Genomic DNA, 22,250 nt, shown 5'->3' with positions numbered 1-22,250 from the left:
GTCGACGCAGTCGCTGAGATCGCACTCGAGGAGACAGTGTCAGAAACAGTCTGTGTATTGGTCTGATCTCCCGAAGTAGAAGAGTCGATGAAGGATGTGGACGTGTTGTCAACAACAGCGCTAGATGAGGAACTCCGACTTGCAGAGGTCGTAGGTGTCTCAGGCACGTATATCGAGAAGCTCGGGCCATTGGGTCTACCCGTGGTCGAAGTAGTCAGGACGTTCACATTCGTTGATGGTGACAATGTTGTCTTTGTCTCGCTTGCGCCGGAAGAACCGGAAAAGCTAGATGTCCCGGAGGTCGAAGTCGATGCAGACGCCGTGACACTCGTGCTCGATTCAGTGGCGCTATTTGAAATGAACGACGAGCGAGATGACGAAGATGAGCCAGCCGACGAAGAAGATGTAAGGACTGATGGAGAGGGTGTACGGATCGACGATGACGAAGATGTACGAGACGACGATGACGAAGACGTACGAGACGACGAAGAGGACGTACGAATCGATGAGGAAGACATGTGAGTCGACGACGAAGACCTGGACGAGCTCGTGGAAGTTCTAGAAGAGCTGAACCCACTTCTGCTCGACGTGCTTGAAGTCTTGGGCGTCGATGACATAGACGAAGACTTTGAGGTTGTCTTCGAAGAAGTTTTGGACGAAGACGAAGTTGTCTGGGGCTTCGAGGAAGATTTCGACGTGGTTTTGGATGAAGATGAGGTTTTGGACGAAGACTTTGACGATTTTTGCGAAGATGTCTTTGAGGACGTCTTTGAGAATGTCTTTGACAGCGACGAGCTTGAAGACTTCGATGAAGTCTTTGAAGACGAAGACGTCTTGACAGATGAAGATGGCTTAGTTGTGGAGGACGACGAAGTCTTTTTGGTCGAGGTCGATACTTTGGACGAGGTAGAGATCTTCTTGGTCGAGCTTGAAGTCTTCTTGGTTGAAGTAAAACCCTTCTTGGTGGAAGAAGATGTTTTCTTCGTGCTCGAGGACACAGGCTTACCCTCGACACACTTGCAAAGGGTTGTAAGAGCTTTGGCTGAGTATCTTGCAAATGGAGACGTGGTTCTTGAGCTAGGCCAGTGTGTTAGTAATAACACAAGAAGAGAACAAGCAACGAACTTACTGGGCGTTGTAGAAAGTGCAGAAGTACCAAGGCATGGTGAACTGGCGGCTGACCTCTGCTCTGCATGAAGCAAGAGTCTGTCTTTTCAAGATGTTTTCGACGGGAGCAGAGATCTCATCACGCTTAGGTTTGGAAGGGGTCTTGGAGCCAGCTACAATGCACTTGCAGAGATCGGTGACTTGGATAGGGGTGAACTGGTAGAAGGGAGACCGGGTGCGGCCACTGTAAACAAGTTATTAAACAGTGGGCCATGTATTGTACGAAAGACGATCATACTCAGAGAGCCACCACTTGCAGAAGTATACCTCATCGTTGACTGTACGGCGAACAAGTGCGATATCGTTGGCAGTGCATTTGGTAGTAGTTGCTCGCTCGGTGAGCACAGGAGAGGCCGAAATCCCAAGGATGAGGGTGACAAGGAAGATGAGCACAGGGAAGAATCTTGAGGATCCCATGATGGTCGATTGGTGTTGTCGTGTTGATGATGGGCCTTACTTGTGGAGGTCCTGGCATTATATATACCATTCAGATCAATGGTCGGCTTGAAGTTTTCTAATTTCAAAAGTTCAGCTCGAAGCGTTCAATTGGAAGTATTCAGCTCGAAACATTGATCCAGGTATCTTTCTCCGGATGTTCAGCTGGGATGTTTGCATCCTTCATGGCAGGATTCTCGAAGTCCATTCTCTGGTTTGGGTAAGGACTCCTGACAACGCGCGATAGGTATCGGAGCTGGCGGTCGTCCTACCCTTGTAGAGAAGTCTATGTGTAAGACGAGAACAAATGCATGGTCCCTGAGCAGTGGCGGACGCAGGAACAAAGGCAGGAACAGATGCAGGAGCATACAATATCGCGAGTACACTGTCACGACTGCGCTGTATCGCTGCAGGTACAGTACCTGGTTGTTGTGTCAAGGTCCAGTCCTTTGGCAACTCCCGAGTATGTGGTCCAGTAACCACATGATAATCGGTAGCCATGTGTGTATCATCACAAGTCCCTACACAGGGATATGGCTCTAGTCGACGTGATCAGCTCAGCGACCTACCTCTTGGAGCCACCGGATCTGTAGGCCGAGTGCTATGGTCAATGGCGCGCCACATGTATCCGTTGGCTTGAACAGGAGTTCATCAGCCAGCCTTCTCAAGCCTTGGTAGTTACGTCTTTCTCAAGACGCAGGGCTTAACGGCGAGGTTCCGACGACTTTCGCAGTAGAAGACCGCATGCGGGTGTCTTGAAGCCCATGCCGGTCGTTGGAGGACATCTGCCACCAATGTTCTCCGGCGTGCATCCCCTACTCAGATCCTCGGTAATTTGTCTTCGAACAATACAATCCTTCGAGATCCAAACACAAACTAAACGGATTGTGATCGTTCGAAAGAAGACGAAGGTGGGAGATGGGACGTTTGAGATCCGAACGAGATCCGGAGGAAGCATCAGCTCTCTCTTGGCAGGCACGGAGCTATCTCCTTCCGCCCTTCCTCCTCTACTATTTGATCCATAAAACGCACGAGATCGGTCAAGGCCGGATATATGCTTATAAGTCATGCGCGACGGTTGGAGATCTCAGTGACCATGCCTCAGTGTGTATTTATGTTGCGCATAGCTACCGCTAAAGCTGAATCCCAGGGGTTTCTCGAGGTTCAGATACATAGCTATGCAGGGATAAATGTGTCGATCCTACGACTTTCCTCACTCAGAGCAGAGTGACCCTCAACTTCTGTTCGTTTGTTCTCGCTGCTGCTTAGATTGGGAGCTTTCCTGGAATAGCGCACGCCACATATCGATTTCATGACTCTACAAGCTCACGTCAAAAAGCGCCAAACACTACGGTAGGATCGAGTCAAGAAACCCCGTTATATAACGTTGTTTCGCGGTCGCCGAAATTTTGAGCCTCGTAAGGTACTTTGGTAAGAATGAGAACAACTACAGCTGAGACCGAAACGGCGAAGCATGAACAAATGTCCGATCGACAATCTTCTGTTCATGGGCATGTGGGTCTCAGATATTGGTGCTGTAGATATGCATGTGGGAGGTAAAGCTTAGAGCTTCTTGTGTGAAAGATTCTGGAGCTTGATGGATGCTTCAATGATGTTCCGTGCTCCTTAGATACGCTCTAGAACCAAAACTTGGAGAAAGGGAGAGAGTACTTGGAGCATACCAGGCGGAGCTCTTGCATGCTCGGGAGCGGGCTGGACGATACATGTGGTAACGGCTCTTAGGTCCCACCTGAGGCCGTCCATACAGGTAAATATGGACATCGAATCTGAAGAATGCAGTGGGGAGGATCTGTGGCGGCTGATTGGGACTTCAACCACGTCCAGCCACTTTAATGCCTGGTTCCATTGACGTTCTTGGCACCACTTCCAAGCAGACTGGCAACGACAGTAGCCTCTCTGACAGCTCTTGAGACATGACTTCTCACAGCTCCATCCTCCAAGACCAAAAGGCCACCGATAGTGCAACCGCCAGGCGTTGAGACCTTTTCCCTCAAGATGGCAGGGTGCTCACCATCCTGTACCAATCCAGTAGTTCCTCTCATAACCTGAGCGGCCATGAGGTTTGCTTCAGCTCGTGGAATACCCATGGCGACGCCACCGTCTGCGAGAGCCTCCATGATAAGGGCAGCAAAGGCGGGACCCGAGCCACAAAGGGCTGTACAGGCGTCCATGTTCTTGGGCTCAATCTCGACGACCTTTCCAATGCGAGACATCATCCAATGAACCAGGTTCTTTGTGTCTTGGGGAAGAGGAGGGGTGGATTGGTTGATGACAGTCATGCTCTCGCGAACCTTGGAAGCTGTGTTGGGCATGGTGCGCACGATTGTAATCTTCTCGCGCACTTCTTCGTGGGACAAACCGGGGTATAACAAGCCTTCGAGCTGAGCTTCAGGCACACCAGCCAGAATGCTGATCAACAGCTTGCCCTCCAGAGCTTCGCGGACACCCTCTGCCTCGAGGACATCCTTGACATAGAAAGGCTTGCAGGCGAGAAGCACGACATCGGCCTCCTTCATAGCGCGCACATTGTCCGACTGAATGACATCGAGGTTGGCCTTGTATTTTCCTAGCTCATTCTTGATGCGAGATGCACTGCGATCGCTACGACATGTGGCCAGGAAGCGAGTGGGTAGACGAGGGGGTAGGTTCTCCTCCTTCTCTGAGGATTTCGAGGCCGAGTTCAGGGAGTCCATGATACCACCGAGGATTGCGATACCCATGGTACCTATGTCGAGTCCATCAGCCTTGAATACAGGATTCGTCGTCGTTCGCAAACATACCACAGCCTATGGTGGTCAAGGTAAGGCCATTGTCTGAAGCCATTGTGATGATTCGATAGTGATTGAAACTGAGATTCGACGGAGATGCGGACACAGTCGACGATGGAGGGAAAGTTGGCGGCCAATCACGCGATAGACGCAGAATTAATTGATGAGTCGTCAATTCACTTGATCAGAAAGATGGCTCCAAGTTTCCCCACCAAAGATCAAACTCCGAAGTCGCTCCATGCCCCAGCGCCCTCATCAGAATCTCTCGGATCTACGCGGCGATAACGATAACGATAAGATCTCAAGATGGACGAGTTCTTGACGGCTTGGCACGACTATGATGCACGTTCTGCCTCGCTCAGTCGCGAAGCTCTGGTCGAAGTCGAAACCAAAACAAACGACTACCTCCCTCACGCTGCTCGCGCTACCGCTCTTCTCCGTCTCAGCTATCAGCGGCATCTGATCAATCACAAACAGGATTGGCTCAGCAGTCCTCGTCGCCCTGGTCACGCACCCAAGCTACTCCCCTCTGACTACCTCGTCAAGCGCGCCATCTCACCCTTGAACCTCAACTTCTCGAATCGCATTCAGGACTGGCTCATCCCTGCCTTCTACAATCCTGCTCCATCTTCAATCGACCCTCCCTCTTTGCGCATCAACTCTCCCTTTCATCTCAAGTCGAAACGCATCAAAGCTTCGCACCTTCCTCGCCTGATCGTTAGAAAGCTCGCCACTCCTACCACTCACATCTCGCGCGCGACTTGCACCATGGACCCCTTCGAAGTCCGTATGCGCTTCAACAGCCAACTCCAACACCTCAATGCCTCAGTCACCTCCGCCCAAAAGACCGCCGCCTACGCCCTAAAGTACCGCGAGTGGGACGAGGATCTTCACTCGTGTATCCTCGAGAACCTCGAGCGCAACTCTCTCAACAACCGTGCCAACATCTTCTACTTCTTCGAGACCCTCTGCGATGTCGCTGCTGCCGCCCATCACATCGAATTCGTGCGCATGATGGAGAGAGACATCCTCCGCATCGTCGACCTCGTGGCCCCTGAAGACGGCAGCGGCGCAGCAAACGTCAAGGTCGTGCGCAAAGTCCTCCGCAACCTGGCAGGAAAGAAGTACCTGCAGCAGCAGACGGTGGATGAGCTGGAAGACTGCATCAAGGACCGCGACCAGATCGGCGGTGTCGGTGGCGCTGCTTCACCTGAAGAAGCCATGCGTTACAGCAATGGCAACGTTCGCGTCGAGAAGAGACAGGTGGAGCAGCGCATCGAGGAGGACCGCGAGAGACACAAGAGACTTCGTGAAAACATCTGGGCCGTTAACCACGCCAGTGCCGAGGACGAGTTTGGAAAGTGGTGGGCAGAGACCCCTGATGGCGACGAGGACGACTACCGCATGGCTGGGGAGGAAGTGGCCGAAAACAAGCAGTATGCCCGGCTCCACCGCTCGGAGCAACTGCGCGTGTAAGCTGCTTCCTCTGTAGCCTTGCGCGCACCCCCTTTACGTAGACATGACGAGACACAGGAAAAGCTTTGTACAGATAGAATAGATGGGAAGAGAGGAGATGCATTGTGTTTTTAAAGATACCCCAATACCAGTTTTTCGTTGTTCTCCTTTCTTCATCACATCCCAGGAGTGCACCACTGCGCAAGATCAGCTGTGAAAATGCACAACCGAGTCCAATTAGCTAGGGTTGTTGTCTGAAGGTTGCCTATGCTCTCCCTCTCTCTGTACATTCTCCCGATTTTCAATCACTCTGCGCATTTTGATGTATATCTCCATGCCTTCAACTGCAGCTGGAGAGTGCAATTGTTCCACACACATCCGAGCCCTATACCCCTTGCTAGACGAGCCCCGGTTAAACATCTCATCGACATATTAGTAGCTAGAAACTTCTTGTGAAAATGCAGAGTCGAGATTGGATGTTGAGTTTTGACCACAGAGAGGATGTCCAAGTGGGGCTTTCGGTGAACGATGTTTGATGTTTGAATTCGTTTCTGCATTTTGATAGAGTTTGAGTGATAAGGGGAGGTGTTGAAATAGCGAGGTTTTTGCTTCTAGAAATACAGACTGATTTCCATATTCGATATTACGTCCAGTGAAAGAATGATGATCTGTACTCTACCCACTTCAAGTCATCTCCACCTCAACCTCTCCACCCATCTCACCAGACCCCTCCACATCATCCTCCGCAGCCTCAATCCTCTCCATCTGCTTCTTGGTCAACGGCCTCTTCTTCTTTCTTCCCGAAGGATCAACTCTAGGCGCCGAAATAGCATCCAGATATTCCTCATTCTTCATCTGACTCTTCAACGGTGGTGCTGCACCCGGCTCCTTCAAAAACAGCCTGTCATGATAAGTCTCATAACTGGCCTCCTCATCTTCATCGAAGTACTCGAGGCGCGTCCATTTTTCCTCTGCGGCGATGAGTAGCAGGTTTTTGGCGCGCAGGGCTTCTAGATTCTCGACGTCGCGGTTGTCTTTGTAGGTTTGGGCTAGCGCGAGGGCTTGGGGTTGTTTTGCTGCTGCTGCGGCTGCACCGGGACCGGAGGGACCGTTTCCTTCGGCTGCTTCGGTGCGGCGGGCGGCGGTTTCGGCGTGGGTGATTGCGTCCACGTGGTGGAATTGAGGGCGCATTTGGACCACGCCGTCAACGCGCGTTAGGTGCAGTTCATCTGTAGGAAGAGTTGTGAGTTTATGTGGTTCAGGATGGTGATTTGTTGCTTCTTGCTGTGATTCGGTGTGAAGTATGGGGAAATTGAGAACCAAAAGAAGAAAAATGCGGAAGACGAAGCAAGAAACGGCAGAAGACGGAACAAAAGTAGCAAGGAAGATAGAAGAAACACTGGGCGCGCAATAAGAAGCAAAGACTTACCACCGCGGAAAGCACCCAACATGTAGTTTGGATTGCCTGCTTCGTCTTGCAAGATCTGACCGCCCAGAGTCTGCTTTTGATACACAGCGTCTCTGTTGACAGCCTCCTGGAACCTCGCAAGTCCTTGGTCGACACTCATCTCACTTCCTTCCTGCTTGGCTCTACCCTTTCCACCTTTCGTCGGCGCGAAACCTGCCGCAGCACCAAAAGTCGCGCTGCCACCGTTGGTCTTGGATTTCCTGATCGCCTCTCCCCAGACCAGACTTTGAAATTTGTTGAAGTTTGCGCTCGGGTTCATGCCAATATCCATTTCCATGAAACCGGCTTGAGGCTTTAGTCGGAAGTCGACAGGACGTGCGCCATTGCGGTCGTTGTAGGCTTGACTACGGTTGCGGTTGGGGTATTGCAGGAGGTAGATTTGCTCGAGTTGGCGTGGTGTGATATAGACGTTGTATTCTGCAATGACTGGGTCATCGTCCTCGACGTCTGCTGCTCGTGATGCTGGTAAAGAATGAGCACTCCATTCACTTTCCTACAGTTTGTCTGACTTGATCCACTGCTTACGAGACATTGTGATGTTTTTGTGTTGTGTGACGAAAGAGAATGTACTTTGATGGTCGCCGGATTTATTTTTTGATAGAAGCGCAGGCGAAGATCTCCCCCACGTTTTTGCTAGCAGCGACAAGTGGTCTGTGCTCGAGCTTAGGGTAGTGGTGTCACCCTGCTCCAACTCCAAGCTGCGTACACACACTTCATATCACTGCCATCGTCCATTTCTCGGGTGTTGCTGTAGGCAGATCCTTGTCAGTGGGATACTCAACCTATGTAAGACTTGTTTTGCGAATGTAGACTGATGGGAATCAGCATGGGACTCCACGACTCGTTTCTGGCTGTTGGCTGTGGCCGACAATCATGTTCTGTTCGCACAACACGACTGGACAGAACACTGGCATCGATACAATTCTTTCTTCCTACTCGATCATCGGTGGTCAACACATGTCCAAGTCCAAGGAACATCTGCCTTCGTCTCTAGTGACTTTGAACATTGTATGTCCGATCAACTGGCGTTGACAGTCAGCCCAAGCTTCCCAGCCAAGCGCCATGGAAGCAAACAAGCTTCGTCCTTTCGAATACCGGAATTTCTCCTCCAACACCACATCATTACACGACTTCAACCTACAGAAACGTACGACCGCTGTCGCTCTGACCTTGTCAAGGACACTTTAATGTGTTTTAATACCGTCTTTGATGTCGACTTGGTGTGCAGTGCGGTCTGGAAGTCACTCGCCCGTAGAGCTCCGTCATGAAAACAATCCGGAATCCTTCCTTGGCAGCAAGCCATCTATGCAACCCGTTCGTTTAAATAGGCTGCCACTTTCGGCCACCGCTGTCAAACGATAAGACAAGACAAGATCTGCTCAACCTTAGGCAGTCAGATAAACCACCATTGGCATAAATGTAGGCTTGCTACTGACTACAGATTCAGACATCGAGATTTGTATCGTCTTTTCTGTTTCGATTCAGCCGAGTCCTTCTTACCATCGTTCTTTCCTTCTCGGCTAATCACAATGTCTTCACGAAATTGTGATGACAGCACTCCGGGTGTATGCCATGGTGGACGACCTGATCTGACCTTGGGCCTCGAAGATTATGTCTTGATCCTTATACCGGCAGCATGTCTGTTGTTCATGGCACCCGTGAGGCTAAGGAGGATATGGGGTCGAAGTCGCAAGGTTGTCACACCCACTGCGCTGTGGTGGGCTAAAACGGTAAGTCTTCAACATTTTATTATACTCCAGCGCTGTCATAGCATTATGCTACTCGAGTAGAGCTCAACGATTCCACGAACGAATTTAGAACTAACCTAAGGAGTAGATATCGTCTACATCGTTCGTCGCCCTAAGCTTAGCAGTCCTTATTCGAGGTTGTATCCGTCCGCAAACACCATCGGCAGAGATCCCTGCAGAAGTATTCTCGTTTCTGGCGTCACTCGTTGCAGCTGTTTTGTCACAATGGGAACACATACGATCCATCAAACCTAGCGCCTTGCTGCAGCTGTATCTGATGGTTGCTCTCGTGGTTCAAGCGGTACACGTCCGCTCTCTCTGGCTGCGGGATGAGGACAACATAAAAAGGGACCTCGGGATCGGTCAGATTGTTGCATGCGCCCTTTTCCTTGCAGTGGAAAGCGTGAGCAAAGAATCCATCTTATTGCACCGCCAGAAGCGCAGTCCACAGGATACTAACGATATGTTCAGTCAGCGCTTGTTTTGGTGGCTCAACAACATGTTCAAGCGTGGATACAGCTCCGTGCTTGCTCCCACTGATCTTGACAAGATGGACGAGGATCTATCATCTACCGATCCGCAGCGAAGATTCAGACTGCAATGGCGCAAGCATTCAACAAGAAACCCACAAGTCGGCCTGCTACGCGTTGTTTTTAGTGCGATTGGGTACGACATGATGTTTCCCGTCATTCCTCGTCTACTTCTACTCGCGGTCCAATTCTCTCAGCCATATCTTATCCTGCGTTTCGTCCAATACATCGATAACCCGTCAGAGGGTGGAACAGAGGAAGGCATCTTGCTTGTGATCGCCACTGCCTTGGTCTATGTGGCCATTGCAACTTTTCAGGCCTGGTACTGGCAGTCAGTCGTGCGCTTCCAGACAAAACTTCGAGGATGCCTGATCAGTCAAATTCACGACAAAGCTCTGCGTTCTCGAGTTGACGTCAAGTCCAACCCTCTGATGCTCATGAACGTTGATGTTGAGAAGGCACTTTTTGGCATCAGACCAATTCACGAGTTCTGGGCCTGCGGCCTCTCAATCGTAGTCGCTCTGGGTCTTTTGTATGTTCAAGTAGGAGTGCCATTTGTGGCTCCACTCATACTTCTTGTGGTTTTCATCACGATATGCTCCACGAACGGCAAGAACATTGCCCCCAAAACAAAGCTTTGGCTTGCTGCAACACAAGAACGCGTCTCTTATATCACCAGCGTCATTGGCTCGATGAAGAACATCAAGTTGCTCGGGATCACTCCATTTGTTCTTGCAAAGGGCAATAACCTGCGCGAAAAGGAGATCCGTGCTCAGAGAGCTATTCGCGTGTCGTCCATGATTAACCTGGTCATATCACTTGTCAACTTCCAAGCAGCCACACTCGTGATGTATGGAGCTTTTGCGATCAAGACTCATATCACCGGAGTGCCCTTGACCAATTCGACTCTTTTTACGTCATTGGCTGTGTTGAAGTTGTTCACCATGCCACTGCTGATGACCATTCAATTTCTCCCTTCTTTGTTGCAGATGTTTGCTGCACTCGCCAGAATACAGGAATATCTTGTCACACAAGACCATTCGGATCAGCGAACCATAGACTCGGAAGCAATGACACACGGGCGAAATATCAAAACGGGCATCTCGATCTCAGAGGCGAGTGTCGTTGCGCAGATCCGGGCACTGAGCTGTGGCTACTCTGAGGACAGCTCGATGCTGAAGGACATTACTCTCGACTTGCAACGTGGGAATCTCAACATGGTCGTTGGAAGGTTAGTCTGCGATGGTGAATAACACTATGCTCTGCTAATAAGTTTCGCAGTGTCGGGTCCGGCAAGTCCACTTTGCTCAAAGCCTTGCTAGGCGAGGTCACCATCAACAGTGGCTCGATAACGATCGCGGATGACCAGATTGCATTCTGCAGCCAAAATCCTTGGCTCTGGAATGGCACTATCCGAGAGAACATTGTAGGTGCTGACATAGCCGACAACTCTTGGTTGACAAAAGTCTGCTGGGCTTGTGGACTGGACCAAGACTTCCAAGAACTGCCAGATGGTATCGACACTCGTGTCGGTAATGATGGCACAGCTTTGAGTGGTGGTCAGAAAAACCGTATCAGTTTGGCGAGATCAGTCTACTCTCGTAGATCGTTGATGGTGCTTGATGATGTACTCGCTGGGCTGGACACCCGCACTGAGCGCCTTGTGTTCAATCGTGTCTTGGGACCCCAAGGCCTTTTGCGAAAAATTGGGAGTGCTGTCGTGCTTGCAACCCACGCCATTGGTTGGCTACGTTATGCTGATACGGTACTTGTCATCGAGAACGGCAAATTAAGTTATCGCGGCAAACCGGAAGATGCACCTGCATCGTTCATACGAAGTCATGCTGGCCAGCCAGAGTACGAGGCAGAAGACGAAAGCGACAATACCAGCCCGGCCGACATCCCAATGAAGACATCCCGATCGTCAAGCGTGTCATCTTCAATCACTAAGCGACAAGCAAACTGGCAGTTGTACAAGTCTTACTTCAAATCATTTGGAAGATTTGGCTTCATCAACTTCACATTCCTGATTATAGGCTTTTCTGCACTACAGTGTGTACAACAGCTCGTTCTCAAGTGGTGGGCTGGAGCAGAGGCAACGAGTCCTTCTGAGCTTGGCAAATGGGTAGGCATTCTGGGAGCCATCACCCTCATCTTTGTGGTCGATGTCTTCTTGACCCTCTGGGCTGGTTTCATTGTCTATTTCCCCAAATCTAGCTTGTACCTGCATCTTCAGCAATTCACCGCGCTTGTCAAGGTCCGCTATTCAGCTTGGGGTGGGAAAGAGACTGGAAGCATCACCAACCGATTCTCGCAAGACATATCCATCATCGACGGTCAACTTGCAAACGCTTTGCTCAACGTCCTGGCAGGCATATTCGACGTCATCGCGATGACTTCTATTATTATCGTGGCTACTCCGTTCATTGCCGCAACTATACCGCCTCTAGTTGCCGTTTTCTGGATCATTCAGAAAATTTACCTGCGTACTGGAAAGCAGCTGCGTATCATGGACCTTGAGGCAAAAGCTCCACTATGCACACACTTCTTGGAGACAGTCACTGGCGCTGCAACTATCAAAGCGTTTGGTTGGCCCAAGTCATACAGAGAGAAGAATGACAAGTTGCTAGAAGAAAGCCAAACACCATACTATCTGCTCGAATCTGGTAAGTCATCTCTTACTCCAACGCCACTGACATGAATCGTTCGCTAACATTGATAAGTGCAAAATTGGCTGTCCCTCGTGCTCAATCTTGTTGTTGCTGGCCTAGCGACAGTGACAATGGCCATAGTCGTGAAGCTCAGATCTACCAGTGACGCGGGTTACGTTGCTTTGGCCTTGATTAACATCATGGACATCGGTCCCATTCTCGAGATGCTGGTCGTAGCTTGGACACAACTTGAGACCAGTATGGGAGCCATCGCTCGCATGAAGGAGTTCATGGAAGACACACCAGAAGAAGAGCAGGGCAAGATAAATCCTCCCTCAGACTGGATGACAGAAGGCGGTATCACCATCAGCCGTCTCGAAGCTTCTTACTCCGACATTGCACCTTCGACGATCAAGGATATCGACCTTCAGATACAGACTGGCCAAAAGATCGCCATCTGTGGCCGCACTGGAAGTGGAAAATCATCACTCGCGTCCGCCGTCTTCGGTCTTCTCCACATCAGCAGTGGGCACCTCAAAATCGACGATGTAGATGTTACACAAGTGTCGCAAGAACTCCTTCGCTCCAAGATGATCGCGCTGCCACAAGACGCTTACTTCACAACCGGTACCGTACGAGAAAACCTCTCACTTCGCCAAACAGACACAAAACGCAGCGATACAGAGATGTTGGATGCACTTTCCCGTGTCGGCCTACTCACAAAATTCGAAACACTGGCTTCTGCTGATGGCTCGACGTGGCAGTCAGCTCTCGATATCGAGCTCAATCCAGACGATATGCTGACGAAAGGCCAAACTCAACTCTTCGCCATGGCTCGTGCGATTCTGTCTTCTGGCTCCGTCGTCCTCGTCGATGAAGCAACATCAGGATTGGATCATGAGACCGAAGCTACGGTGCAGAAATTGCTCAGAGAAGAGTTCAAGGGTAAAACTATCATTGCTATTGCGCATCATTTGCAAACAATTGTGGATTTTGATGTCGTGGTTGTCTTGGATAATGGAAAGGTTGCTGAGATGGGGAAGCCAAGTGAGCTTATGGTTACGGAAGGCAGTTTGTTTGGAGACTTGCTTAGGGCTGCGAGTTGATCAGAAAGTAAGAGCGACCTAGCTGTTGGCTTGGGATGTAACGAAGAAATGACTAGCGCGGCTTTGTGGATACTGTCGATAATTGATGACAAAATTGCTATACATACTTAGCTACGACCAAAGGATTGCACCAAGACCTAAAACCCATCTAAGCCTTCCATTGAAAGACCGAGTACACAGCTAGTTCTCGGAATGCAGTGCAAGGAAGACTTTCTATAGCCGTATCACTTAAACAACATTGTGGCTCCAGCACTCCCATCATGCTCCGCCCTGGTGATTGGTCCTTCGATCTTCCTGTCATGCACATGAACGGTAATGCCACTCTGCTTCATCTGCCTTGTACATTGTTTGACATGTTCGCAGTCAAGCCACTGACAAGGATCTCTCAGCAAGTGCACATCTCGTAGAGAGGGCAGTACGTCTTTGTGATCGGCCAACTGACACAGTTCTTCAAACAACTCATGGGCCTTTTCGTAGCAGTTTTCCTGACAGGCAAGCTCGCTAATGTCGACAATTTTGCCCTCCAGCGCCACCTGTCCCCTCGATATAAAGGACGCTTGCTCCAATGCTCGATTGAATGATTCTCTGCTGGTAACTTCCAACGTGAGGCTTTCCAGGGTAGAGGGAAAGTTGGTGTAGAATGTGTGGTCGTCGCGGCGAGTCATCTTTCCTGTCGATTGCGAGAAAACCTCCAGTGGTGCTTTGAGTCTACGCAGTTTCGAGAACGATCTGACTGCGTGACTTTGGTACGGCTCCATGGGCTTGGGAAATTGTCTGACGCCATGTTCTGGACTTACCCAGAGCTCGCTCGGTCCTGGATCCAATTCCAGTTCTAGCAGTGTGTCTTGTACACACTCAAGCACATCGATGGCTTCTTGAATACTGATGGCATCAGCCATGCTGTGAAGCTCGCTGCCCGGCGTAAAACAAGAGGTGGTGGTCAGACTTTGTAGGTCTTTAGGCATCTGGAGAAGATACTCCATCTCCTCAGTGAGAGCCCCACAACCAGTGAACTTCATGTGTGTCAGATTCCATGTACCAGGATTGTCAAAAAATTCCTCTAGACCAGGAGAATTTGTCCACACCCAGTCCCTGACCTCCAAAAAGCGAAGTGCACTCGCATTGTCCACTATGCCCTTTATGCGGCTAAGCCACTCGAATTCGACACCCTGATCGTCCTCCATGGGTAGAGACAACGAAGTGATACCACAGACGGGAGGTTTCTCTTCCCAGTATTCGTTCTGGAAGTGTGGTATCGTTGTGTGGAAAAATTCGAGAGTTCCAGGCATCGATGCAGCATCTGAGAAGAGAGATGCAATGTCGACGATCAACTTTTCGTACTCATCAATCAGGCGGTTTCTCGCGACCTCACTCAAGCTGTTGTATAGGGGGCTAGTCCTGGACTCTGGAAAGACGTCGCGGTGATCACCTGTATAGATCAGCAAAGTCCAACCGACTTCTGCTTTACAAACAGGTCATTTGGAGGAACACCCGCTAGATCAAGTCCAGCTAGACTCAAACACTTTCAAAGGCTTATGAAGGTATAGTGCTGGATCTCGGAGTTCAACTTACCATTTTCCAAATATACTCTCCGTACGAGTGACTGCCAGTCGTCGCGATCCTTATGCAACTTGTAGAAGAGATGAAGGTCGCGACACCAAGCCGCATCATTAGTTGCATCTTTCGCAATCCCGAGAGGAGCTTTATCTCCAAGGATCAATGTATGATAAAGTCTCTTTTTGGTGACCTCATTGAAGGCGCTCGACAACTGACTCATGGCTTTGTGCACACCGACAGAACTGTGGTCTAGTATGCAGAGCCACACCTCCAGCGGGAATGTGTTCCATTCGGCAGAAGATCGCATGGTGTGTGATGGTAGTATGGGTTTGAATAGATGAAGAAGAGTTGTTGTTCCGACATGGATTGGAAGGCGCGTTGTTAAAGTCGGCTGGAGCCTTGGGACGCGGCACGTGCACATAGATGCCTCAAGAGAGACTTTGAGCAAATTTGAGAAGGGGCGACTACTCGCATTGTGAACGGAATTGGCTATCAAGCGTGGTGGGAGCGAGACGCTCAAGCTTGCCGGTAGCCGTTCTTTCGAGACGAGCAGTTGATATCTTAAGTAGATCTGGAAGATAAGGAAGCAGGCTTCGACTGATTTTCCGCATTTAACGAGCTACTCGACGGACGATTACGAGACGTTAAAGAAACATCTAAGTGAGGCAGACAGTCTGTCGAACCTCAGCACCTCCATCCAATAATTGCTGGAATAATCTCTCAGATACAATAACCCGATACCAGGCTAGCAGTAGAAGAGATCCAGGAGTCTGCAACGATACACAGAACTTCTAAACAACATGCACGAACACTGAGAGTAATCGTCACAGACGTGTACACCGAGTCTTTGTCTGACAGTCGAAGTCAATAATTCAGACGCTGCATTCAGCGACTCTGCCAGTCGTAGGACGTCTCGGTCTCATCGAATACGAAGACAGGCTCTCAATCATCATCAAAGTCTTCCAGACCTGCAGTACGTCTTTCGTCGGCGATAGCTGAACCTATCAAAGACCTGGAAGACTCTTCCTTTTGATCTACGATGACAGTGATACCGCTCTGCTCGATGACTCGCGCGTGTAACTGGATGTGCTCGCAATTCAACCACTGGTACGCATACCCCAAGAGACGAATTTCGCTAAGCGCAGGGTGTGAAGACCGATGTTCTGCTAATTGCGCGAGCTCGGCGAACATCTCGTGTGACTGATCGTCCGAAAATGGCTCCGAAGAACCTACACGGCACGGAAGGTCTTCTATCCGCACCCACTCGCCGCCCTGATTGATGGTGCCGTCAGACCGTACACGTCTTTCTGTCTCAGCTCGTTCGAGCACGTAGTTGAGGGGACCTTCGTACATTATATCCAGGGTCAGTTTCTCTAGAGATGACGGGAAATTGGTGTGAAAGACATGAGTGGGATGAGATCTCATGGATGCCATCGAGTCTGCAAAGATCTCTAGTGGTGCGTTTAGTCGCTGGAGCTTGGTGAAATTGCTGAAAGCTCGAGACTGGAGAGGTTCCATTGGTTGGGTCCAGTTTCTGCTATCACCTGGATCGAAATCAAGCTCCAAAAGAGTGTCTTTCAGTGGCTGGATGGTATCGACCGCCTCCTGTATGCTGACATCGCCCCAGTCCCCCAGATCAGAATCTTCGTCGTCATATGTTGGTAAGCCAGATTTGATCCGAAGCCTCTGAAGGTCTTTCGGCCACTGAAGTAGTGGTATCATCTCAGTATTGAGAGCTCCGCACTGGGTCAGCATGAGGTGCGTGACGTTCGACATGCCTGGATCATGAAAATCGTCCTCGATTGGACGTGCGGTATCATCCCAGCCCATGATTTCAAGAAAACGCAGTGTCGGCATACGGAAGATCTCCATCAAAGTCTCCCAGCTCTCGTACTCGCTCTCATCGAGCATACTCATTGTTAATGAAGTTACTCCACAGGCTGGAGGATTGGGCTGCCAGAATGGAGCACCTGCTCCTGTCATTATCGTGTGACAGAAATTCAGGCCGCTCATGCTGTTACTATCGGTGAAGAGCGATCCAATCTTGCGAATCAAAGTATCCTCGGCTTCGTATGCTGATATGGCGTTGGAATATTCTGTTTCCACTTCAACTTCGGGTCCAAGCACAAGGACGGGCCTATCCCTTAAAATTCCTTCAAACTTGTCTAGATCTAATGCGTTGGTCAGCAAGCCGCTATATCTCCGAGTCGATGGCCTCATTTTGTCGTATCAATCTGCGGCCCAGGGTCACAGAATGATTGAACACCCTGGTCTGATTGACTCACCACACTGTACATAGACCCTTCGAACATAGGATTTCCAGTCTTGATGCCCCGAATGGCTTTCAAGGAATCGTTGAGGACTCTTCACCCACGTTGCATCGTCCAGGGTTGGGTCGTCTCCAGTGATGCCCAGTGAGCCATCTTCGTCGCCAATAACCAATGTGTGGTAGAGTCTTCGCCGCGCTACATCCCTGAACGTGCTTGAGACTTTGCTCATGCTTGCGTGAACGCTGATGGGGCTGTAGTGCAAGATACGTAGCCATATTTCCAGTGGGAAGATCTCGTATTTATCACAGTCCATTGCATTGCCGGGGTTCGAGTTTTGCCAATAGCTCCGAAGGATTCGAGCGCCCTGGAGTGCGAACATCGTTAGTGGAACTTTTTTGGGAGTTGCAGGAAGAGTCTCAGTTGTGTTGAATGTGTTCACAGAAACATTATCAGGCGCAATGCCCAATATGTGGTTGTTCAGGAAACCCCAAGTGCTGTGCGGGGAAGCTACAGCTCAGCTGAAGGCAGGGTCACCCCTAGTAATGGTGCATTGAGCAAGGATGTGCTTCCTCTGGTCCGTGTCATTGCTTATCTTTGAACATGATCTGACCACCTTCGATGCCACTGAGTGGGTTTCCTTCACCATCCACCGCTCTAATGCCGATACTTTTGAAGCCTAGCTTTGCGTAGAACCCTTCGGCCACTTCTTTCTTCGCTGCACTGATCACGCTTGCAGCGATATTCTCTTTAGCTGCGAGATCCAGTCCGTATCTGACCAAAGCTGTGCCGTGACGATTACCTTGATGCACTGGATCGATTGCCAGACCGTTCAGACGCCAACACTCGAATCGATCGCCTTGAAAATGTCAACTGAATAGGAAATTTGACGCCAGCCCGACTGCTGCTTACCAGTCCAGAGATCAGGCAGGTATGAGCCTGATCGCTCGATCAAGTTTTCCATCTGTGGATCCGCAGCCCTGTTGACAGGTAAAGCAGGCTCAAGGCATTCTTTCAGGAGAGCTTGGTACTCGTTGAAGTGTTCGCCCCTACGGCTCCACTGAGCCATACCAGTGATGAGCTCGGAACCATTGTGTTGTACAGTCGAGACCAGAAACAGATTATAGGGGTTGTGCCATGCTTTGCGGAACTTTTTGAGCCAAAAGATATGCATGTCTTCGGGATATTGCTCGCGATACGGGTGAATGATCTTGCCGAATAGATCATCATCGAAATTTGCTCTGGCAGCGATAGATGCCATGATGAACTGATCGTCAGCGTGTGCTAGTCGGATAGTGGCTTCGGTGGTCTTCGATAAAGAGTCCATGTGTGCATAACTTCCAACAAGATGTCGATAGTAAGCTTGTTTCGTCCGGACATGCTGCTGATAAGTAGGGAACGAAGTACTCGTTATGACTCATTAGCTTGTTCCTTCTCAGGGAAGAGATCACAATCGTATCAGGTTTTCTTGCGAAGAGCGTGTCAATAACTCCAAGCGCCGGAGGCTGTAAAGACGCAGCTACAAGAATGTAAGGAGTGAACGTCCAGTGAGACAGCGCACAGGTTCAGCCCTCACTATTCTGATTACTGCTGGCCGGTAGATAGTAACACCTGTGAGCTGTAGGCGCCCTATGTACATGTTTTCGTTGGCTCTCGGTTGTACAACATTCGGGTAGTCGCAGAGAGTGGAGCAAACAAGTCCCACTCCAGCAAGATTACAAAGGCTGCAGTCACTGCTGTTTCTCAGAACATATCTTATTCTGCCCATCTTACTGTTACAGCGCACAGCAATGCTACATCTGCAGTCAGCTTTTGGCTCTATTCCGGGTTTCAGTCGTTCTGCTCAGATGCTATTGCTTGATAACAATCCCGACACCGGATCCATGTGACTCATTGCTTGTCGCATCTCAAGAAGGCATCAGCCTGCCTCGAGATCAGATTCGGAAAGAGCCTGAGTATCTCGCACCACGGAGCTGGCCTACTCATATGCAAGCAGTCACAAGCGCCATGATCGATTCTTCAGGGCGCGCCTAGCGTGGCCTCGGTCGCTTGCGGTGACGACGGCTTTGGGCCTTTCTCGAGTTGCCCTGATTCTCCAAGGCCTGATGCACACCGGACATGCGACTTGCACCGCCATATCCGACGACATGCGAAATTCCTGAACATACGTCGATGCAGACGCATGGTCTCGCTGAATCACATGAATGCATGAAGAACAAAGAAGTCATGAGGGCTCCGATTTTCGGGCAACCGAGGAAGGAGCTCCTCAAGAAAGTGGGGCGCCAAGATATATGGCCCCTTCCCTCCCAATCTTATCAGATTTTGATTCATCTGATAGGTCAATGACTCTCAGACTAAGTCACTCGTTCTGGCGGGCCACGAATTTCGTTATTAGGAGGCTTGCCTCCAACACCTCTGCCGCTTCGAACCTCTCAAATTCTACTTTTCTTATTCTTACTGAACATCTTATCGACTTCACGTTCCTAAATCGCTGTTCACAAGGAAGGTGAACAAATAGCTTGGCATCATCAGCGAATCAAAGCCCTGCCCGCCGCAAACCTTCGTCCGGGAATATTCACGATTCAGAGCACGGCCTGACGCGCTTCAGCCAACTCTAGGCCGCTCCCTGCATCAAAACGTTGGTTGCAAAACATTACGAGTACGCACCGCTCTTTGGTTATTGTCGTTTCACAAGTAGGAGAGCCTGGTGCTTTCTCACCTTCTTTCTTTTTTCCTATATCTATGCGACGAACAACATCCTACTAGTCCTTGGCATCTCTGATAGCAGTCATGCCAGGTCTCCGGAGACTCTCCAGCGCAGGGGAAACCCTTCCGCGGCACAGCAGGGAGAAGATGACAAGACCCCCTGTCGACGATGCATATTCAGACACGGATTCTGAGTCTGATGTCGCAAGTCACCTGAGTGCGCAAGCTGGTGTGAAGCGACTCGAGGCGACCGCAGCCTTGTGGTCGAAATGGTCTCTCATATTTGCGTATGGCGGGTAAGTTCAATCCTGATACATTCATCTGCAGGCAAGGCTAACATGTTGCAGTCTCTACATGATGGCATATGCTACTTCTCTCGAAGGGCAGGTGACCACCAACCTGACGGTGTTTGCCACAAGCTCGTTCAAAGCACATGCACTCATTTCGACAGTGTCGGTCATTCAAGGAGTAGTGTTGTGTACGTGATCTTCAAGCGCTAATCGCGGGCTCTGGCTGACGTGAGATAGCAATCGTCAAGCCACCAATGGCAAAAGTGGCAGACGTATGGGGACGATTTGAGGCCTTCACATTTAGCGTGTTCTTGTTTACACTTGGATATATTCAACAAGCTGCGGCCAACAACGTCAAGACATATGCGGCCGCTCAGATTTTCTACTCGGCAGGCGCCACCGGACTCCAGATTCTTCAACAGATCTTTATCGCGGATACGAGCGACTTGTTGAACAGGGCCATCGTTTCGACGATACCGGATATTCCGTATCTCCTGAACGTATGGATTGGACCCCCAATTGCGAATTCGATACTCAAAAATTTGAGCTGGAGATGGGGGTATGGTATCTGGGCCATCATACTTCCGGTGGCCTATCTACCATTGGCACTTGCTCTGTCATTGAACCAAAGAAAAGCCTCGAAGATGGGAATATTACCACCATCACCTTTTGTTGGCAAGGACTGGTTGTACACTTTGAAGAGTCTCTGGTTCGAGATGGACATCTTCGGCCTGCTGCTTCTTCTCGTTGGTGTCGCTCTTCTCCTAATTCCTCTTACTCTGGGTGCGAGTGCTCCTGGCGACTGGAGCAATGGTAGCATTATCGCAATGCTGGTTTGCGGTCTGGTCTGCCTTTGCGTCTTCCCACTTTGGGAGCGCAACCCACGTCTGGCACCAAGAGCCTTCTTCCCTCCCCATCTCTTCCGCAGCACCACCGTCATTGCTGGTGTGCTTATTGCTTTCTTCTACTTCAGTAAGTTCGATGTGTCGTCGAATCAAGGGTACGGCTAACGTCAAGCAGTGGTGTACTACCTTTCTGTGCAACCCTACTTCTATTCTTATCTTCTGGTCGTCCAAGGCAAATCTGTTTCGGCTGCCGGCCACATCACACAAACATTCACATTCACAGCAACTGTCACCTCTATCTGCACCAGTATTGTCATTAAGTACACCAAGCACTACAAGTACTTCGTCACCGTCGGTGCCAGCATTTATCTGCTTGGTGTTATCATGATGCTCCGCTATCGTACCGAGGGAGTATCAGACTTTTACCTCATCGGCTGCCAGGTCTTGGTCGGTATCGGCGGCGGTATGCTGCACGTACCTGCACAACTTGGTGTCCAAGCCTCGGTCGGCCATGGAGAGGTTGGCGCAGTCACGGCCGCCTTCTTGACTATCCTTGAGATTGGCGGCGCTGTTGGTTCAGCGATTTCGGGCGCTATCTGGTCCTCCAATGTTCCCGTCAAGCTCGCTCAATATCTGCCGGAAGAGACGCGCGACCAAGCCAAGGAGATTTTCGGCAGCGTCAAGGTTGCTTCTACCGAATACGCGATGGGCACGCCCACTCGCATTGCCATCAACCGCGCCTACCAAGAGACCATGACTAAGATCCTCACCGTCGCAGTGATGGTTTGCATTCCTCTTATCCCCTTGTCGCTGATGATGAAGAACTACAAGCTAGATGAGATGGACCAGCACGTCAAGGGTACGGTCATCGGCAACACGAGCGAAGCTAGCGACCCTTCGGAAAGAGAGCCATTTGCTGCGTCGTCGTCCGGTCATCGTCGTTATGATAGTGAAGACGACATCGACTACGACTATGACCGCACAATCAGATCTGTTGCCAGCAACAATGGACTAAGAACCTGGAAGTCGAACGCGAGCCTGCATTTGGATGATGATTGATATGATGAAGACGGCAAGGAAGCATGTTATGAAACATTACCTGATGATTACTAGATGGACAAGAGAGAATCCTGCATTTTGGGTAGTGGAGTTTTAGATTTTAGAGATACCATCGTACATATTCGCGAATGCCTATTTTTACCTAGCGCTTCGTGTTGACAGGCTCGTTCTCACATT

General features: G+C 50.2%; 10 protein-coding genes across 10 annotated transcripts; 4 read left to right on the top strand and 6 right to left on the bottom strand.

The window, feature by feature from the left end:
* Nucleotides 1-87: 87 nt before the first annotated feature.
* On the top strand, nt 88-522 carry M438DRAFT_330441 (uncharacterized protein; the record flags this gene model as incomplete). Its single annotated transcript, XM_029903318.1, has 1 exon — nt 88-522. One exon carries the CDS (start codon nt 88-90, stop codon nt 520-522), a length of 435 nt encoding a protein of 144 aa, XP_029765629.1.
* On the bottom strand, nt 97-1,584 carry M438DRAFT_360936 (uncharacterized protein; the record flags this gene model as incomplete). Its single annotated transcript, XM_029907472.1, has 5 exons — nt 97-833; nt 897-956; nt 1,007-1,077; nt 1,130-1,351; nt 1,406-1,584. The coding sequence occupies 5 exons, from the start codon at nt 1,582-1,584 to the stop codon at nt 559-561; spliced, it is 807 nt and encodes a 268-aa protein (XP_029765628.1). The 3' UTR covers nt 97-558.
* A 1,868-nt stretch (nt 1,585-3,452) lies between these two features.
* Nucleotides 3,453-4,446, bottom strand: M438DRAFT_350849 (pyrroline-5-carboxylate reductase; the record flags this gene model as incomplete). Its single annotated transcript, XM_029906675.1, has 2 exons — nt 3,453-4,348; nt 4,404-4,446. 2 exons carry the CDS (start codon nt 4,444-4,446, stop codon nt 3,453-3,455), a joined length of 939 nt encoding a protein of 312 aa, XP_029765627.1.
* Nucleotides 4,447-4,583: 137 nt separating this feature from the next.
* On the top strand, nt 4,584-6,014 carry M438DRAFT_360934 (uncharacterized protein; the record flags this gene model as incomplete). The annotated part of the gene is made up of 2 exons (XM_029907471.1): nt 4,584-4,593; nt 4,690-6,014. The coding sequence occupies 2 exons, from the start codon at nt 4,584-4,586 to the stop codon at nt 5,865-5,867; spliced, it is 1,188 nt and encodes a 395-aa protein (XP_029765626.1). The 3' UTR covers nt 5,868-6,014.
* Nucleotides 6,015-6,321: 307 nt separating this feature from the next.
* Nucleotides 6,322-7,895, bottom strand: M438DRAFT_360933 (uncharacterized protein). The gene is made up of 3 exons (XM_029907470.1): nt 7,840-7,895; nt 7,276-7,776; nt 6,322-7,075 (listed from the first exon to the last, which is right to left on the bottom strand). Exons 1-3 carry the CDS (start codon nt 7,844-7,846, stop codon nt 6,531-6,533), a joined length of 1,053 nt encoding a protein of 350 aa, XP_029765625.1. The 5' UTR covers nt 7,847-7,895; the 3' UTR covers nt 6,322-6,530.
* A 789-nt stretch (nt 7,896-8,684) lies between these two features.
* Nucleotides 8,685-13,595, top strand: M438DRAFT_286757 (P-loop containing nucleoside triphosphate hydrolase protein). The gene is made up of 4 exons (XM_029901597.1): nt 8,685-9,044; nt 9,151-10,823; nt 10,874-12,258; nt 12,316-13,595. The coding sequence occupies exons 1-4, from the start codon at nt 8,844-8,846 to the stop codon at nt 13,347-13,349; spliced, it is 4,293 nt and encodes a 1,430-aa protein (XP_029765624.1). The 5' UTR covers nt 8,685-8,843; the 3' UTR covers nt 13,350-13,595.
* On the bottom strand, nt 13,473-15,587 carry M438DRAFT_6519 (uncharacterized protein). Its single transcript, XM_029910225.1, has 2 exons — nt 14,922-15,587; nt 13,473-14,778 (listed from the first exon to the last, which is right to left on the bottom strand). The coding sequence occupies exons 1-2, from the start codon at nt 15,325-15,327 to the stop codon at nt 13,574-13,576; spliced, it is 1,611 nt and encodes a 536-aa protein (XP_029765623.1). The 5' UTR covers nt 15,328-15,587; the 3' UTR covers nt 13,473-13,573.
* M438DRAFT_6567 (uncharacterized protein) lies at nt 15,588-17,780 on the bottom strand. Its single transcript, XM_029910229.1, has 2 exons — nt 17,192-17,780; nt 15,588-17,077 (listed from the first exon to the last, which is right to left on the bottom strand). The coding sequence occupies exons 1-2, from the start codon at nt 17,553-17,555 to the stop codon at nt 15,849-15,851; spliced, it is 1,593 nt and encodes a 530-aa protein (XP_029765622.1). The 5' UTR covers nt 17,556-17,780; the 3' UTR covers nt 15,588-15,848.
* M438DRAFT_6517 (uncharacterized protein) lies at nt 17,657-18,596 on the bottom strand. Its single transcript, XM_029910224.1, has 2 exons — nt 18,086-18,596; nt 17,657-18,032 (listed from the first exon to the last, which is right to left on the bottom strand). The coding sequence occupies exons 1-2, from the start codon at nt 18,498-18,500 to the stop codon at nt 17,758-17,760; spliced, it is 690 nt and encodes a 229-aa protein (XP_029765621.1). The 5' UTR covers nt 18,501-18,596; the 3' UTR covers nt 17,657-17,757.
* Nucleotides 18,597-20,026: 1,430 nt separating this feature from the next.
* M438DRAFT_263427 (MFS general substrate transporter) lies at nt 20,027-22,073 on the top strand (the record flags this gene model as incomplete). The annotated part of the gene is made up of 4 exons (XM_029899887.1): nt 20,027-20,175; nt 20,227-20,357; nt 20,407-21,141; nt 21,190-22,073. 4 exons carry the CDS (start codon nt 20,027-20,029, stop codon nt 22,071-22,073), a joined length of 1,899 nt encoding a protein of 632 aa, XP_029765620.1.
* Between the last annotated feature and the right edge of the window lie 177 nt (nt 22,074-22,250).

Source organism: Aureobasidium pullulans (genome assembly GCF_000721785.1).
Source record: "Aureobasidium pullulans EXF-150 unplaced genomic scaffold scaffold_1, whole genome shotgun sequence".
Taxonomy (NCBI): Eukaryota; Fungi; Ascomycota; class Dothideomycetes; order Dothideales; family Saccotheciaceae; genus Aureobasidium; species Aureobasidium pullulans.
The sequence above is the reverse complement of the archived record's forward strand: the minus strand, read 5'-3'. Positions and strand labels throughout refer to the sequence as shown.

Excerpts from the sequence above, each read along its gene's own strand:
- M438DRAFT_360933 (XM_029907470.1), bottom strand. Across the intron at positions 7,076-7,275 it reads GTTGGGTGCTTTCCGCGGTG|ATGAACTGCACCTAACGCGC; the intron begins GTAAGTCTTTGC and ends CTCTTCCTACAG.
- M438DRAFT_286757 (XM_029901597.1), top strand. The coding sequence starts at position 8,844 with ATGTCTTCACGAAATTGTGATGACAGCACTCCGGGTGTATGCCATGGT. Across the intron at positions 10,824-10,873 it reads CTCAACATGGTCGTTGGAAG|TGTCGGGTCCGGCAAGTCCA; the intron begins GTTAGTCTGCGA and ends TAAGTTTCGCAG. Across the intron at positions 12,259-12,315 it reads ATACTATCTGCTCGAATCTG|TGCAAAATTGGCTGTCCCTC; the intron begins GTAAGTCATCTC and ends AACATTGATAAG.
- M438DRAFT_6519 (XM_029910225.1), bottom strand. The coding sequence starts at position 15,327 with ATGTGCACGTGCCGCGTCCCAAGGCTCCAGCCGACTTTAACAACGCGC. Across the intron at positions 14,779-14,921 it reads GAGAGTATATTTGGAAAATG|GTGATCACCGCGACGTCTTT; the intron begins GTAAGTTGAACT and ends TGATCTATACAG.
- M438DRAFT_6567 (XM_029910229.1), bottom strand. The coding sequence starts at position 17,555 with ATGTTCGCACTCCAGGGCGCTCGAATCCTTCGGAGCTATTGGCAAAAC. Across the intron at positions 17,078-17,191 it reads AAGGGTCTATGTACAGTGTG|ATCTAGACAAGTTTGAAGGA; the intron begins GTGAGTCAATCA and ends CCAACGCATTAG.
- M438DRAFT_6517 (XM_029910224.1), bottom strand. The coding sequence starts at position 18,500 with ATGGACTCTTTATCGAAGACCACCGAAGCCACTATCCGACTAGCACAC. Across the intron at positions 18,033-18,085 it reads CCTGCCTGATCTCTGGACTG|GCGATCGATTCGAGTGTTGG; the intron begins GTAAGCAGCAGT and ends GACATTTTCAAG.